This window comes from Bos taurus, chromosome 27 (assembly GCF_002263795.3).
Source record: "Bos taurus isolate L1 Dominette 01449 registration number 42190680 breed Hereford chromosome 27, ARS-UCD2.0, whole genome shotgun sequence".
Lineage (NCBI taxonomy): Eukaryota > Metazoa > Chordata > Mammalia > Artiodactyla > Bovidae > Bos > Bos taurus.
Window position 1 is genome coordinate 37,668,114 of NC_037354.1, and position 15,994 is coordinate 37,684,107.

Genomic DNA, 15,994 nt, shown 5'->3' on the forward strand with positions numbered 1-15,994 from the left:
GAGGGAATCTTACTGGGTTTATGGTACCACTACTGTTAATATAGATTAGTTGAAAATAAAATGTAAAAAAAATAAGAAAAAACTGTATTTAGGGGAGGTCTCTGGGAACCGGTGCTGGCTCTACCCGCGCTGGCGCCTCTCTGTCCTCCGTCGGGTAGTTAGCAGCAGCCTTGGAGCTCGGGCCCTCCGTCCTTACTAGTAATTTCATAGAGCTGATTGATTTTTATGATTTCACATATTATGGAACCAAACTGATTTACTCCGTGATATGGTATTAAAGAAGAAGCCTATTGATAGTTTTCAAGTCCACAGAGAATGAAGGAATATCTCCCAGCAGGATCTCACAAGTTCTGTTCAGGTGAGATGGCTGGAAAAGCTTCATAGGGCTTCCCTGGGGGCTCAGTGGTAAAGAATCCACCTGCCAGTGCAGGAGATGTGGGCTCGATCCCTGGGCCGATAAGATCCCCTGGAGAAGGGAGTGGCAGCTCACTCTAGTATTCTTGCCTAGAGAATTCCATGGACAGAGGAGCCTGGTGGGCTACAGTCCATGGAGTCACAAAGAGTCAGATATAACTAAGTGATTAAAGGAACAACAACAAAAACTTCATATATACATTCAGCAAGTTCTGCATTTCAGACAACTGAAATGGAAGTGAAGGTGATGAGTAGTTTAGTACCTGGTGAAAGGTATTAAGTATCTCAGAGAATGGCCTTGTGATGGATCCTGAGATCTTAAACATTGTGTCAAAAGGTTGAATAAGTTGTTTCGATTATGAAAGTTTTTTTAAAAAAGGTGTATTTTAATAATATACCTTTAATATATGTTAATATATGTAGGCAAATCAGTAGGTTAAATATTACCAATAGATATTTGTCCATTGTCCCCAGATCCTTAAATGGTTTAGTTTCAAACTGAGTGAAAAGCACATCCTGGATTTTCTCACTGGGAAAATGGAGGATGTTGTGTCCTTGGGCCTACCTAAAACGCTGAGCCCTGACTCCTGTTTCTGTGGAGCTGACCGGTGATGGGAGGTGTATCTCGTCTTCTGTGCTGGTTGCCCAGCTTCTCTGGGCGTCTTTCTGCCTCTCCTCCTGGCCCTCGTCCTTCCGCCTCCTTGTTGCCAGTGTCCACTTGCTCCCATCGTCTTGTCTGCAGTCACTGGCAAGAGGAGCTGGCCACCCTCAGCTCCTCCCATTTCTCTGGCCAGGGTTGTCTCCAGCTCATTCAATGAGCACTGAGGCCGTCTTTCCCCTTCTGCTCAGAGTGCTCACTGTTGGCTCCTCCCTGTTTAGAGAGGGCTGCAGCCTGCCTCCCTCCTGTTCGGAGGTCCTGGGCCCGGCGGGTGGGCTCCTCTCCAGTCCTCAGGAAAGACCCCTGCGTGCAGTGGGCCCTCTGTTGGGGGCCATCAGGAGCTTCCCTTAACTTGAGAACACAAGTCTGCCTGGGAAGAAAAGCAGCGCGGTGGTATGTATTACACCTGGTGTGACTCTCCGCCTTCAGAAAGGACAAGTGCTGTGTGGTCTTCTGTTCTACCTGAACCCTGTGATTTCCGTACCCCCCACGTGAATCAGCCGCTACCAATCAACTGCCCTTTTTCTGCCTTGGAAAATCACTTTATACATCTGATCTGAAAGGGAAGTGTGTATGATTTCATGTGGGTGATATAATTCCAAAGATCCATCTCTTATTATCTACCGTCTGGATTATTGTAAATTCAGAAAATTCAGCCTTCATTTCTCCACAGGAAGATTTGTACCTAATTGTTGGAACTAGAATGTCTCTAAGACCTTAATCTGTAATGAAGAGAATTACAGATTAAATCGTGCCTTTTGACCCCACGTAACAAATTCTGCATGATCTTTTCCCCTGTGAAAGTGCGTTCCCCTGGTTTCTGATGACTTCTCTTCCCTGTGATGTAGGGGATGACTCTGCACAAAAAGGCGGCTGAAGACAGGCTTGCGAGCACGGGGTCGGGGCAGTCGTTCCTGGCGAGGCAGAGGCAGGCCACCAGCACGCGGCGGTCTTACCCGGGCCACGTCCAGCCGGCCACCGCAAGGTAGACGAGTCCCGCCGCTGGGGTAGAAACACCCGCGTTCAACACACACTTCTGTTACATGGCACGGCATTTCAGGAGGTTCAGCCAGCTTGTATTTCGTCTCCATTTTACGTTACCCTTCAGTTGTGTCTCGTTGGAGGACTTTCTCTCTTCTGTATCTGTAATGCTTTCGTTTCTCAGTCCTTTATTCTGTAGTCCTGTCAGTTCCTTTTAATGTGCCAAAACCTTTTTAAATGCCCAGTTAAACGTGTTGTATATTAGTGCAGTACTTTTCTTTGTATGAAAATGTCCCTTCCCCAACGGTGTAGGCTTTGTAATGAATTAGATTTTCTGCCAATAATTGAGATACAATTTATATTCTCTATCGTGCCTCTGTGTTACCATGCTTTCTAAGAATGTCTTTGTTTAAAGGGAATTAATCTTTTTATGATGTATTAATCTGTGTTTTCAATTGTTTTCCAAATGCACTTCAAATAACTTACATATTTACTATATAAAATGGTTGGCAAGTGCACTTTTTGCAAAGACATAAATACATCGGCAGAGGTGCTAATCAGCTCTCACCCAAGGCACCTGAGAGAATTATTTAGAGGGGAAAAAAACGAGTTTTCACATTGTTTTATAGGAAATTAAATTTGAAGATTTGGAAACTATTTTTAAAACATAAATGGAATTTCATTATTTCCTGCTATATTGTTTGCTGGCAGAAGTGAATGTGTTGGTTAGGCTGTTTGAGGAGAAGTTACAGAAGAACAAAAATCAGGCAGTACATTCTTTTTTTTGGTTTTGTTTTGGAATATCACAGTAACTGAGGATCAGATTCTGGCAATGGGGATAACACTGAATTTCAACAACCCTCCACGTCTAAATGATTTATTTTTTATATACTTACAAGTCACAGGTAGCCTTACCTTCGGGGTAATTTCCTTGCTGACTTGCACCTCATTTGTCTTACTTATTCCTTAATATAGACCCTTCTGTTTCTCACTAATTCCTAATACTTAACATCTTACTATCAGTTATTAAGATCAGTAAGTGACTTCCTGTGTGTGACGTTTCTGACAGGTCTCTTTCTTAATTCTGTGGATGAGTCTAAGAATTTGCTGCCAGGCAGATTTTCTCTCGGGTATTTGGTTGCCCCAAAGTGCTTACATTTGTTGACAGATTATAAACTATTTATTTACGTTGATGAATGGCTGTCAAGTAACAGAGATTGTGAAGCACTTTGACTATATAAGGTGCTATGTAAATGCAAAATATCATTCATTTAAACATGAAATGTCTCTGGCTCGCTTTCCATATTGGCTTAAATATTTGGCCCCAAATTATATTAAATATATTCCCTTCCAGCCTTTCTCTTACACCACAACCCATTTTTTAAAAGCAAAAATTTACTGAAATTAGGTTGATCGTTTATTTGGTTTTGGTTTTAGATAGGTTACCTGTTAAGATTGTATTTCGTGTACTTGCTGTTTGGAAGTTCAGGTTTCATTTAGTTTTGTATATTAAATATAAATGAGTAACTTTAAATCAAGCTAAATGTACTTAAGAATTTTCAGAAAGTATATTTGGATGTCTGATTTTTAATCCTTATTTCCTTTTTTCTTTAAGAAAATGGACCTAAAATTATTTTAGGTGTTTTCATTTGTCCTCGGAAACTATAGCTGAAGAAAGGTATTAGAAAGTGTGCAGGAATGACTCCATGCATTGAGCTAATTTTTTACATTAAGTACAGAAGTCTGAGCTCAGTGTGAATGCCTCCACCTAGTAAGAAGAAAAGCGGGAGGACTTAGTAGTAAAGGACAGAACCATGTGGGTAGGTGCATCCTGGGGCTTCCGGAGGCTGGGCAGACCCAAGCCCATAGAATGTTTTGACAATAAAAGATTAAAATCTAAGATGGTTCAGCCTCGCCCACCCCACCACTTCCAATCCCCTTATTTCACAAATTAGAGAATGGATCCAACTGTTTTAAAATAAGGCATGAACACTAACCTTGGTAAAATTGAAATTACTGGTAAATAACACCTGCAGAATAAGATGGACTGAAACCAGAGTCCCTGAGCTGTTTCTTATGTGGGTTCTATCCCATAAGATAAGGAGTTTTCATTTTAATTCTCTAGTGCTAGCCCCGTCCTGGCCTACTACCCGCCCACCTACCCAGATTTGTTTTTCTATATGGGCACGTGCCAAGCTCCTGGAAGGAAATTTTCCATCCCAGTTTTCTCCGGCATCCCATTGTTTTGGTGTTTACATTCATAACCTTCACTCACCCTTACAGTATCCTAAGTTTTAATATATTGCTTTCATTCCATAACAGAAACTTTATTTCTAAACATTCTGTGATGTTTTTTGAAAAGCACGAATAAAACTGCACTGTCCCAGTGAGAACCCTATTTCCTTGGCCCAGCTTTTGGGCAGGGTTTTATGAATTTCTCTTTTCTCTGTGATGATTATTAATCTCTAGGAGGTTTGTGCCAATGCACGATCTCTCTGCAAGTTGTGAGACACTGGGCACCTTAGGTAGATGGGAGCTGAGCTGGGCCGTGCTGGACAGATGCCCACACACAGTGGCTCCATGAAGCCTGCGCTCCCTGGGGCAGTGGAGCCAGTCCTGATGCACCATAGAGTCAGCACAGAGTTACTGCGTTAAGGGTGGGGCAAGGCATCACCCCAGGTCTGAATTCTTCTAAACAAAAACATTATTTTCTGTTTTCCTTCTAACCAGGGTGAGAAAATACAAAGTTAGTAACTGAAGACCACAAAAGCATACATTTTATATTCTGCAGTGTGTATTTAACGAGTTTGTAATGGGGGAAAAAATCCAGCAAATATTACAATTTACCACATCTTTAAAAGAGAATAAAAAATACAGTTGTACTTACCTTACAAGAACTCATACAAACTCCATCAGATCTGTTTAGTATTTGTCTGATTACCTAATAACCAAGAAAAAAAGAAGTCCCAAAATAAAGGCTCCATTTTCTTTTTTTTTGGCCACACCACGTGGCATGTGGGGTCTTAGTTTCCCAACCGGGGATCGAACCTATGTCCTCTGCATTGGAAGCAGGAGAGTCTTAACCACTGGACCACCAGGGTAGTCCCAAGGCTCCGTTTTCTAAACACTGATCAGGATTGAATTATTTCTGTTTGATAAAACTGACTAGTGAGATGATTCATTATAATAAGGATGATATTGTCAGCTTTTGTTTTGTTGAGGTCTTAACCGCTTTGTCTGTGTAGTAACAACTCAACTGCACAAACTTAAGCTAAATGTTTCCACTCAGAAGCATCCGCCCACATTCCATCAGCAGGCGTCAGGAAGGCATGCAAATCTGTGCTGTTACAGACAGACCAGCAGTAAGCCATGTGAAGGGAAGTAGGGTTTAAGGTTGAAGGAGAGGTACATTTTTATTTACGAATCTTTTTATTCACACTTCCTCCTCAGTTGCAGTTTTATTTATTCACATCTAATGATACAAGATAGTTTTTGGAGTTTCTTGCTCTCCAAAAAGCATTCATCTTTTAAAGATAACACCATGTTAAAAGTCTGAAAATCTTTATCCAAATGTAAGAATTGTCTTGAAGCAAAACTCTAAATTTTTGAACTTATCCTAACTTCCTGCATTGAATCTCCAGTGGTCCAGATCTCAGACTCTGGGAGTGTTAGAACTTTTCCCCAGTTGGAACACGTGAGGTTTATCTGACAAAGCACTTGTAACCCAGATAGTGTAAACCTCGTTAGTTTAGAGACACCTAGATAAGAACTTCTATGACCCTGAAGGGAGAGGACAGTGCTTGGCGTTTTGCTTGTTTTGCTGAGAGCAAAACAGCAACATGAGTTTTGTTGTCTGTTCATTAAGCTGTGGGCCACGTTTTGACTTTTTATCCTCAAATTACAAAGTGACTCTGCCTAGAAATGGCTGTGGAACTACGGAGTGCATTTCTCAGCAGTGATGTCTGTGTGGTACCCCACAGGGTAGGAACAAAATAAGAGGGGCTCTCAGAATCTTTGAAAATTATTTTAGCACGCTTTTTCCTTTTTTTCCCCCCTTTTTATAATGATCATCTCTCTTCCTCTATTTCCAACTGTGAAAATGGCAGCTCATTTTAGTAATGTACAGCCCAGTTTCACTACATTTAAAAAGCAGTTTCAGAGCTTATTCTTTGTAACTATGATGATTCGAATATTTTGTATCATGACGTTTTTTATATGAGGGAAGCTATTCTCTGTCATCCTTTTTTTTACTTTCTATAAAGCATATTTAAATAATAATTGGTGTATGTTCATTCTGTTGAAAACTTTGAAAATGTTTTAGTGACCAATTTAAGCACAGTAATTTTGTTCTTAAGTTGTACAACAAATAATGTTTATTTCTCAGAAGCCTAAAAAACATAATCTGCTACTGACACAGCTCCCCCTCCCCATTCCCCTAAATCATGGAAGTGTCAAAATTTTGCTCCTTTTTTTCATAAAGTAAAGGGCAGGTGTGATGACCGCCATCCCTTTTCAGTCACTGATTATGTTCTTGAGAAATATGTACCAATAATTTGTTTTAAAACAGCCTTTTACCAACCCAATTCCCATGTATTTATAAAAGCTTTAAAATTTGTATTTAATGCTATCCTGAGATATATTTGGATTCTTCACACTGCACTTAAAATGATAGAGAAGGGGCATTACTTGAGAGACAAGAGACCTGAACCTAACTGTGGCAAGTGTGTGAGCCTGGCAGTTGTAGCCTGTCGGTGTTTCCTAAGCGTTCTGTATGAGTCTGGCATTTGTAGCCTGTCGGTGTTTCCTGAGAGTTCTGCTTCAGCAATTATGCCTCTCTCACATAGTTTTCTACCTTCTAACGTTTTCCAATAATACCCTATGAGATAAGTTTGTATGCTACATGTAAGAGCATAGAACTCTGAGAAAGTAATCTAAGGCTGCCAAGGCAGATCCATTCCTAGAGAGTAGATCAATTATTGGAAGAAGAAAAGACCTAATTACAAACAAGTATCCAGGCAGATGGAAGTGCTGACACCATTCAACCTACACTTGGTCTTAATAGTAATACTAAAGTAATAGTTTACATAAAATCTTCTGAATTTCCATGGTCATTCTGTTAAAAAAAAAAGAGTAGACAAAAATATTTTCTAATCGTCCTTCCTTTCAGTGGGCACTCCCTGGGCATAGATTAACTGTACATGTTTGTGAGTGGAGAGGAAAGCATCAGTTTTCATCTTGAAACTGGTAACCCATTCCTCTCTAAGATAGATCTTTAAGACTGTGAAGATAGGATGGTGTGATGAGATGAGACATCTACGGTGGCTGAAACTCACTACCAACTCCCTAGAAGTAACCTGGCTCTGCTGCTGTGTACAGTTTACAAACCATACACTCAGTTTTATGTCTGCCTTAATTATACATAGTGGCCCCGCAGAAGATCTTGTTTAAAATGAAGGCAAGAGTAGACTTCCTATGTGTATATATTCAAGGAGAGCCTTTGTATACCTGGTAACATGACTGCCCAGCTCTGAACTAGGTGTTCAGGGTCTGAAGATGAAATCATCAGAGAAGGTGTGTAGGTAGCCTCGGAATGTAAGGACGATGGGGCTATCAAATACCCTAAATTATATCAACTCAGAGCTTAAAAGGATGAGTAAGTTTCAAGCTCAGAGTGAGAAAAAGAAATTCACCAAAGCATGCTGAGGCTTTAATGCATGTGGGAGACTTCTGAGCAGTCGTCATTGCTTTAGAGATCTCTGAACTGACAAAGGAAAATGATTAGATTAGCATTGATACTGTAAAACTTATAAAAGGGACTCGTGTTTATTCTTGGTGTAATTTGTCAGCCTGTGGACAGTGATGACTGTATATACATTCTATATGTGTAGAATATATATATAGTGTTTATTTTATATATGTCACTATTAGAGTTGAATGTCTTAATATTATTTACTACTTCTACTCACATGTATTATTTATACTTTACTGCAAGAGTCACAGCACTTTACTTACTAACATTAGATAAGTATTTTCCTTCTACCTTTCTGTGGCATTTTCCATGTACATCTTTTCCGCCGGGGTTCTTTTCCTTATTTTGGAAGACTCACTAAGGAAGCCGTAAAAGACAGCCCAAATAAATGGGCTGTGCTCTCTTCCTGAAATGTCTAAAGTCCGATTTGAAGTTCTGAGTCTAGAATGCTATCTGAAGCTGGGTCGGGGCTGCGAGTCATTGATTATATTTTATGTCATGTTAATAAGACTCGTGAAGTTAATACTTATGAAGCAGGGTCTCTCATATACAGACACACTTTAAGCTCCTTGTTTCCTGGAGGTGCATTAACAATAAGTGAACAGTCTTCTGGTTCATCAGAAGATGCTGTCACCCTTCATTTGCCTGTCTCCTAAAAACAGACTGGCAAACTCTCCTTCACTTTCATAGTTTCTTCATCATTGCATGTACTTAGACACAGAAGAAAGCAAGCCAGATTCCAGGAGCTGTGACGTCCAAGAATCTGGAAAACGCTGGGGATGAGGTGATGGGAAGGAGCAGGTACCAACCGTGGCAGGATGCTACAAAAGTGGTCTTAGTTCTACTAGAACATATGCCTTATGAACTTGGCCATTTTCTTAAGTTCAAATATGGCAAAGTTTTCAGCTTTTTCTTTTGAGAGATGTTTTGTGGAGTCAGGACTCTTTTCATTTGTACTTGAATATATTTATATTCAAATCATAGTCAAAACATACTGAAGTATTTGTTGTTACATAAACATTAACACAGTGATTACTGCCAAAGAACAGGGAGATGCGCTCGTTAAGAACATGCTCGTAAGGGTTCTGTCTTAGGTTTAGATGAGAGAAGTGCTTGTAGAGTGTGGACAGTTTCTGCAGTGCTTTCTTCCCTGTCACCCTCTGTTCCGCTGATGTGCTTGGTGTAGGCAGGTCACCTGGAAGACAGAAGCACAGATAGAGAAGGCTAGACTCTAACCTGTGAGAGGAGAGCCACTTTTTATCCTCCCAGAGCAAAAAAATTAAACACACAGTCACACTCACACATGGGGACAGAACGTTGAACGGATAAATCACCTTCTAAATGTCTTGAGCATCCTTTGGCTTCTTGCTAATCTAGTTAAGAGCAGATACTGTACCTGCATTGTCCAATCCACTAGCCAATTCACAGCCACATGTGCTGATTTAAATTCAAGTAAAATTAAGAATCCGGTTCCCCAGTCCCCCAGCCACATTTCATCAGAAGCCACCTGTGGAAAGCAGTTACCATCCAGGCAGCACAGATCCAGAACGCGTCCATCATCGAAGAAGGCGCTTTTGACATTTGGTGCCCAGAGAGAAAATAAGGATGAAATAAAGACATTCAGTTAACTTATGATACACTTACAGATTTTTCTGGCATCAATAAAGAAAGGTATTTTTTTTATAAAAATTAATACCAGCCCTTTTTAAAGACCTTGAAAAATCAAAACCCCATTCTTTGAAACTAGTTTTCAATATATTTTTTAAACAGATTCTTAGCACTTTACTTTTTAAGTGGTATAATTAAATAACTTCATAAATCATAACTTAGTATCTTCAGGTTCTTCCCTTTTTTAGGTAGTCTTTTAAAATTGATGATAGCTTCTAACACTTATATCCAGCAGAAACTGATGAATGCTTATTTATTTACAGGTAAAAGTTGATAGACATCATAGTCCTCTATTCTGCTACTTTTAAATCTCTGTTCTGTTTCTTTTACATATATATAGATCTAAGGAGATTTGCCAGCAGTTTTTCATTTATGCCCCCAAAGTCACATTTGATCATCTATCACCTTAAAGGCATATCAAGATCTAAATAGTTTCTTTGATTTTCTTCCTAGTTTCTTGTTCTTAACTACTTAGATTGTGGATCAAGTTAAGTTTCTTGTATGAAGCAGATTTTATTCCAGCGACTTAGTTAATGAAACATTTTTTTAAGATTTATTCATTGCCTTGGCTTATTACTAAAGTGCTTAGCATGACTAAACAGATCTATACAAATGCATCTTTGAATTTTTTAGTGAATAGAAGAAACTAATTGTAACTCTTTGGAGTCAGCTTGGTATTTAGTGAAAACTATACTGTCAGGAAGTCAGATACTTTCCTCTGCCTTTTCAGTCTTTTTAATCAAGCTGCAGACTTAATCCAGTAGTATCAAATTACAAACAGCTGTAAAGAAATTCTTATTCAAGTACAGATGAGTAAATGGCATGATTTGAGTTTATTATTTTTTGGTGGCAGAATATTAACTCTATATTCTGCAGAGACTCATATTCTTAGTTAAGGGAAACTTTCAAGATGCTTGAAATAAGAAAGAACATGCTAGTATAAATACAGGAAGTGACTGTACACAAATGCCAATCAGTGATTTGGGGCCTTTTAATTTTTTTTAATAGTCTTTTGTTTTTTTAATAGTCTTAGTTATTAAAAATTCAGATGCACTAATATGCCATTGCTGTCACTAACTTTGCTGTTTACAGATTATATGTAATTCATAATGCTTTGTGCTCAGAAGAATAATTTCCAGATTTAATCTTGTTGTTTTGAAATTTGCCCCACCATTTATAGCACCCAATTTTTGGTTGCATAATGAATGGTAAAATTCAAACATATCTAATAGTTTAATAATTTGCCTTATTTCGATTAACAAATTCTATCAAAGATTTGGGGATAGAAAGAGGCTTTTTTTTTTTTCCTACAGTATTTTTTAAACTTTTCAGATGAGCTGGAAAACACTTTAGTACATTGGAGTTGGAGTTGTATTGGTTACAGTCCCAGCTCTATAGCCTTATACTCATGTCTTAAGTATCACTGATTGTTCTATGAATTGTTAGTTTGGCATTTGACATTGTAGTTATCCACCTTGCAGTTTAGCCTTTGCAAAAAGGATATTGCTAGGTGTGTTCTTATTTCTGGTTGACTATTGAATTTGTAATTTCACAATTTCATTCTGAGTCATTGTAATCCAAAAAGGAAAACCATGTAGGACTAAATTTTTCACCTCACAGTGAACACTGAATCAGTGCAGTTTTAGCAACTTCGTACAAAAATGCATCCGAGCAATGTCGCACCTGTTTGCCAGTCGTTGACTCTGTTAGATTCGTGAGTTTTCTCACTGTTTCTCTGAGGTAGATGACTTGTTAGAGAGCCTCAGAAAGAAATTTTCACCAAACTCACAAAAACATGAAGTCCAAGAAATCACCAGAAGACAGATTTTTAATTTTTTGAAATCTTATATTGTATTTCCTTTTGATGTCACTTATTCATTTTAATTTTATGACTGCCAACTTGTTATGGTATTAATTATATGTATATGTTTATATGTATGCATATAATATATGTATATGTATATGAAGAATAAAGTTAAGATTTGGTCAAACTATATTTTCCCATTCAAGTACAAAAATGTTTTCAAGGCTGCAAAAAGTGTACAGTTGTTAAACAAGTTGTAAATAAAGACTTGTATAAAAATTCAGCTTAGATTATTTTTTCTTCTCTTAAACCCTGACACAAACATGTTTAATAATTGTCTTAATAGTATTCATCCACTTGCCATAGTGTCCCGTCAATTTAAATATTATGCCACTGACTTACTGTAAATCAGGAATGTTCTTTGAACTTTTTCCCGGTACCTAGAATGGGTTCTCTTTTGATTTAGGCTGGTACATACCATGTGTAAGTTGGCTGTCCAAAGTCCTGAGGGATAAAAGGTAAACCTAGCTTCTCCCCTCTTCACAGACAGTCCAACAGGAACCACAGTAGATACTTTACCTTCTTTCACAATATATTATTCTGGAAGCATCCTATTTAGGCCATGGGGCTTCCCAGGTGGCTCTGTGGTGAAGAAATCAGCTGCCAAGCAGGAGACGTGGGTTTGCCCTGGCTCAGGAAGATCCCCTGGAGGAGGGCATGACAACCCACTCTAGTATTCTTGGCTGGAAGACCCCAGGGCAGAGGAGCCTGGCGATGACTACAGTTCACGGAGTTGCCACGAGTCGGACACAACTTAGTGACTAATAAACACCAAAATTTAGGCCATAAATACCCCTTTTCCTGCCTGTAGACCTTTGAAATTCACACAATTTCAAAATTATGAAATTTTCAATTTTCAAATTCACAATCCGCCACGTCCACTCTCAACATGATTGAACTGTGGCATGTTCAGTGTTAAGTAGATTGTAGCAGGGCTTCCCTGGTAGCTCAGCTGGTAAAGAATCCACCTACAATGCAGGAGACCCTGGTTTGATTCCTGGGTCAGGAAGATCCCCTGGAGAAGGGATAGGCTACCCACTCCAGTGTTCTTGAGCTTCCCTGGTAGCTCAGACAGTAAAGAATCCGCCTGCAATGTGGGAGACCTGGGTTTCATCCCTGGGTTGGGAAGATTCCCTGGAGAAGGGAACGGCTACCCACTCCAGTATTCTTGCCTGGAGAATCCCTATGGACAGAGGAGCCTGGTGGGCTACAGTCTATAGGGTCGCAAAGAGTCAGACACAACTGAGTGACTAAGCACAGCACAGCACTGAGTAGAAGCAACTGTGGAGACATTGATTATATTTACAATAATTCCAAAGTGAAGTTAGCACCAGAATTAAATACAAACAAACAAACCCTGTTATGTACCTGGCCAGAATAGTGCCCATTTTATGTGCATTTAAATATGACATTTTAGTGTCAGCAAAATATAAGTGTTCTTCCTTCACCAGCGTGGATGCAACATGTTAAATTTAGCCTTTATTGAGTGTCTGCCCTAAGGACTGAATATTGAAGCAAGGGTGAAGAAGTGAGAAGGTAGGTTGAATCACAAAACCGGAGGCAGAATATATATTTTGTATGATCAAACAGCTGTGTGATCAAATGGGGGCCAAGACAGGAAAATTGCCACCTAGCGTGGTCCAGCCGGCAGACCCCGGCCAGCTGTGAGGATGCTTAGCGGCATCCGGTCACCCCTGCAGCACACAGCGCAGCACGACCGCGGGGCTTTGGCGATGCCGTGCCCTCCCCGGGGCTGGGACAGACCAGCCTGTCTCCATGAGAGCCCCTCGTTCACTCAGTTCTGGTGATGGCCACGGCTAGGGATGTCTGCAGACTGTTCTCGCGTGTGGCACCCAGACTGGGGTGCACAGAGCACCTGGGAGGGATCAGATCACTCGTCACGCAAACTCCTGACGTGGCCAGGGGGGCCACTCAGCCGGTGGAGTCTCGGGGGGAGAGGGACTTGGTGACGCAGCAGGAGGCCTGAGAAACCCGAGAGAGAGCTCCAAAGCTTGTCAGGACCCAGCCTCCGACACCACAAGCATCAGTTCTCCTTTATGTCAGGATTGTCACGGACGAGACCGGGTCCAAGGGGCTGACCCTCCACTTCGCAGTTACTCTAGCTGCGTTGTTCTGGAGTCAAAAAGCAGAAAGACTGTTGCTATGAAGGTCATACTTCTGAAGTCAGAATATTTTCCCGTTTTCTAATCCCCGCGCCAAATGCACCTCCAGGGGTGCAGAACCAGCAGGTATGTAACTAAACTGAACAATACCTGCAAAGCTTGAAGCCACAAAAAACACTCAGACTTTTTGACAGGTATCTAGTCGTATGTGAAAAGTCAAAAGTATTAGTTGCTCAGTCGTGCCTGACTCTTTGCAACCCCATGGACTGTAGCCCGCCAGGCCCCTCCATCCATGGGTTTCTCCAGGCAAGAAGACTGGAGTGGGTTGCCATTTCCCTCTCCAGGGGATCTTCCTGACCCAGGGACTGAACCCCCGTCTCCTGAATTGCAGGCAGATTGCATGTAACGTGAGCTATAAAATGTTTCCACTCCCTACTTTGGCAGTTAACTTCTGGGACGATATTTTAAGGAATCTGTCCAAACTATGAATGCCTCTGTGAGGTGATAAACTGTCCGTGTTCCTTGCCGAAGTCCTCCGTCTGCACAAGGGCTCCTCCTAAAGGACACGTTTTCAGACGCCTCCCCCACGTCCCAGGCTGGCATTGTCAGCTTTTTCCACTCTACTGAATCCTTCCTTCATGCTGTTATTTTTTTTTCTCATATCTCCAGGCTGTCTTTATTAATGAATTATTATTCATTTTTAAACCGTGTATTCTTAAGTGTGCAGTTCAATAATTTTTGAAATGTATAACGCGATGAACCCATCACAGCGATCAAAATAATGACCACTTCCATCACCCCAGAAGGTTCTCTCAGGCCCCCTGGTGATCTCTCCCAGCCCTCTAGCTCCCCTCTATCCCTGGACGATACCTCTGCTTTCTGACACTGTGGCCTGTTCTACATAGTATACAATTCTATGTAAATGGAATCCTGTGGTGTGTGCTCATTTTTATCTGGCTTCTTTTACTCAGCATAATTAGAGGTTTATCCATATTGTGTGTATCCATCAGATCAGATCAAATCAGTCACTTAGTCATGTCCAACTCTTTGCGACCCCATGAATCGCAGCATGCCAGGCCTCCCTGTCCATCACCAACTCCCAGAGTTCACTGAGACTCACGTCCATCGAGTCAGTGATGCCATCCAGCCATCTCATCCTCTGTCGTCCCCTTCTCCTCTTGCCCCCAATCCCTCCCAGCATCAGAGTCTTTTCCAATGAGTCAACTCTTCGCATGAGGTGGCCAAAGTACTGGAGTTTCAGCTTTAGCATCATTCCTTCCAAAGAAATCCCAGGGCTGATCTCCTTCAGAATGGACTGGTTGGATCTCCTTGCAGTCCAAGGGACTCTCAAGAGTCTTCTCCAACACCACAGTTCAAAAGCATCAATTCTTCGGTGCTCAGCCTTCTTCACAGTCCAACTCGCACATCCATACATGACCACAGGAAAAACCATAGCCTTGACTAGACGAACCTTTGTTGGCAAAGTAATGTGAGTGGTATCCCATTGTACAGATATGCTATAATTAGTTTATTCATTCGCCTGTTCATTTCATTTGAATGTTTCTAATTTGCAGCTATTCCGAGTGAAGTCTCTGGATGTGTGCTTCATTCCTCTCGGTTAAACACCTAGAGTGGAACGGCTAGGTCATATGGTAGATTTAGATACTATATACATATTACAAATTGTGACTTAATTTTTTTATATGGTGCAAGTGCAAGGTATGAATTGTAGGAATTTTTGGTTTATTTGGATAGGCATATAGAATGATTCAGCACCATTTGGTGAAATTATCTTTTCTCCACTGAAACGCATTTTACACTTCTGTTGAACATCTGTCGTCTATATGTGTCTTATTTCTGGATGTCAGCTGTTACATTGATCTGTCTTGACACCGGTAATACCGCATCTTGATTACTGCAGCTTTATAAGAAGTGTGGAAGCCACATAATGTAAACCCTCCATCTTCTTCCTATTTCAAAGGTGCTTTAACTGTTCAGGTCCTTTGCATTACTTACCATATGAATTTTATTTTTTGATGTTAGTTTTTCCTCATACTCTTTATTTTTTCCATTTTGTTTATTATTATCAGGCCCCACTATGTAGCAAGTGGGATCTTAGTTCCCAACCAGGGATCGGATCCCTGCCCCTACAGTGGAAGCAGAGTCTTAACCACTGGACCACCAGGAAAATCCTACTGTATGAGTTTTAGAATCAGCTCTTCAATTTCTACAGAGAAAGCCTGCTGGGATTTTGACTGGGATAGTATTAAATCTATAGATCAGTTTGGGAGAGTTGGCACCTGAATATTAAGTCTTGCATCTATTTATTTAGGTCTTCCTTAATTTCTCTCATCAATGTTATAGTTTTCAGTGTACATTTTTTCTTTTTTTTTTTCAGATTTATCTTAAGTATATATGTCACATTTTTGATGCTTTTGTAAACAGTATTATCTTTCCATTTTAATTTCCAGTTCCATACTGACACATAGAGATACATTTGAACTATCTCTTGGTTTGCTTAATTTTCTTCATTTTTT

The 15,994-nt window shown here is 40.4% G+C and overlaps 1 protein-coding gene across 3 annotated transcripts in view; it reads left to right on the forward strand.

Moving 5' to 3' along the window:
• HOOK3 (hook microtubule tethering protein 3) overlaps positions 1-11,557 on the forward strand; it is an 88,650-nt gene extending 77,093 nt beyond the window's left edge. Inside the window, exons 22-23 of one of the 3 annotated variants that reach the window (XM_059882239.1) lie at positions 1,294-1,465; positions 1,921-2,008. In XM_059882239.1, the coding sequence (XP_059738222.1) occupies positions 1,294-1,428 (135 nt within the window). In that variant the 3' untranslated portion in view covers positions 1,429-1,465; positions 1,921-2,008. Of the gene's footprint in view, positions 1-1,293; positions 1,466-1,920 lie in introns of all 3 variants that reach the window. The other 2 variants (XM_059882240.1, NM_001192600.1) reach the window with 2 other exon arrangements.
• Positions 11,558-15,994: the final 4,437 nt, after the last annotated feature.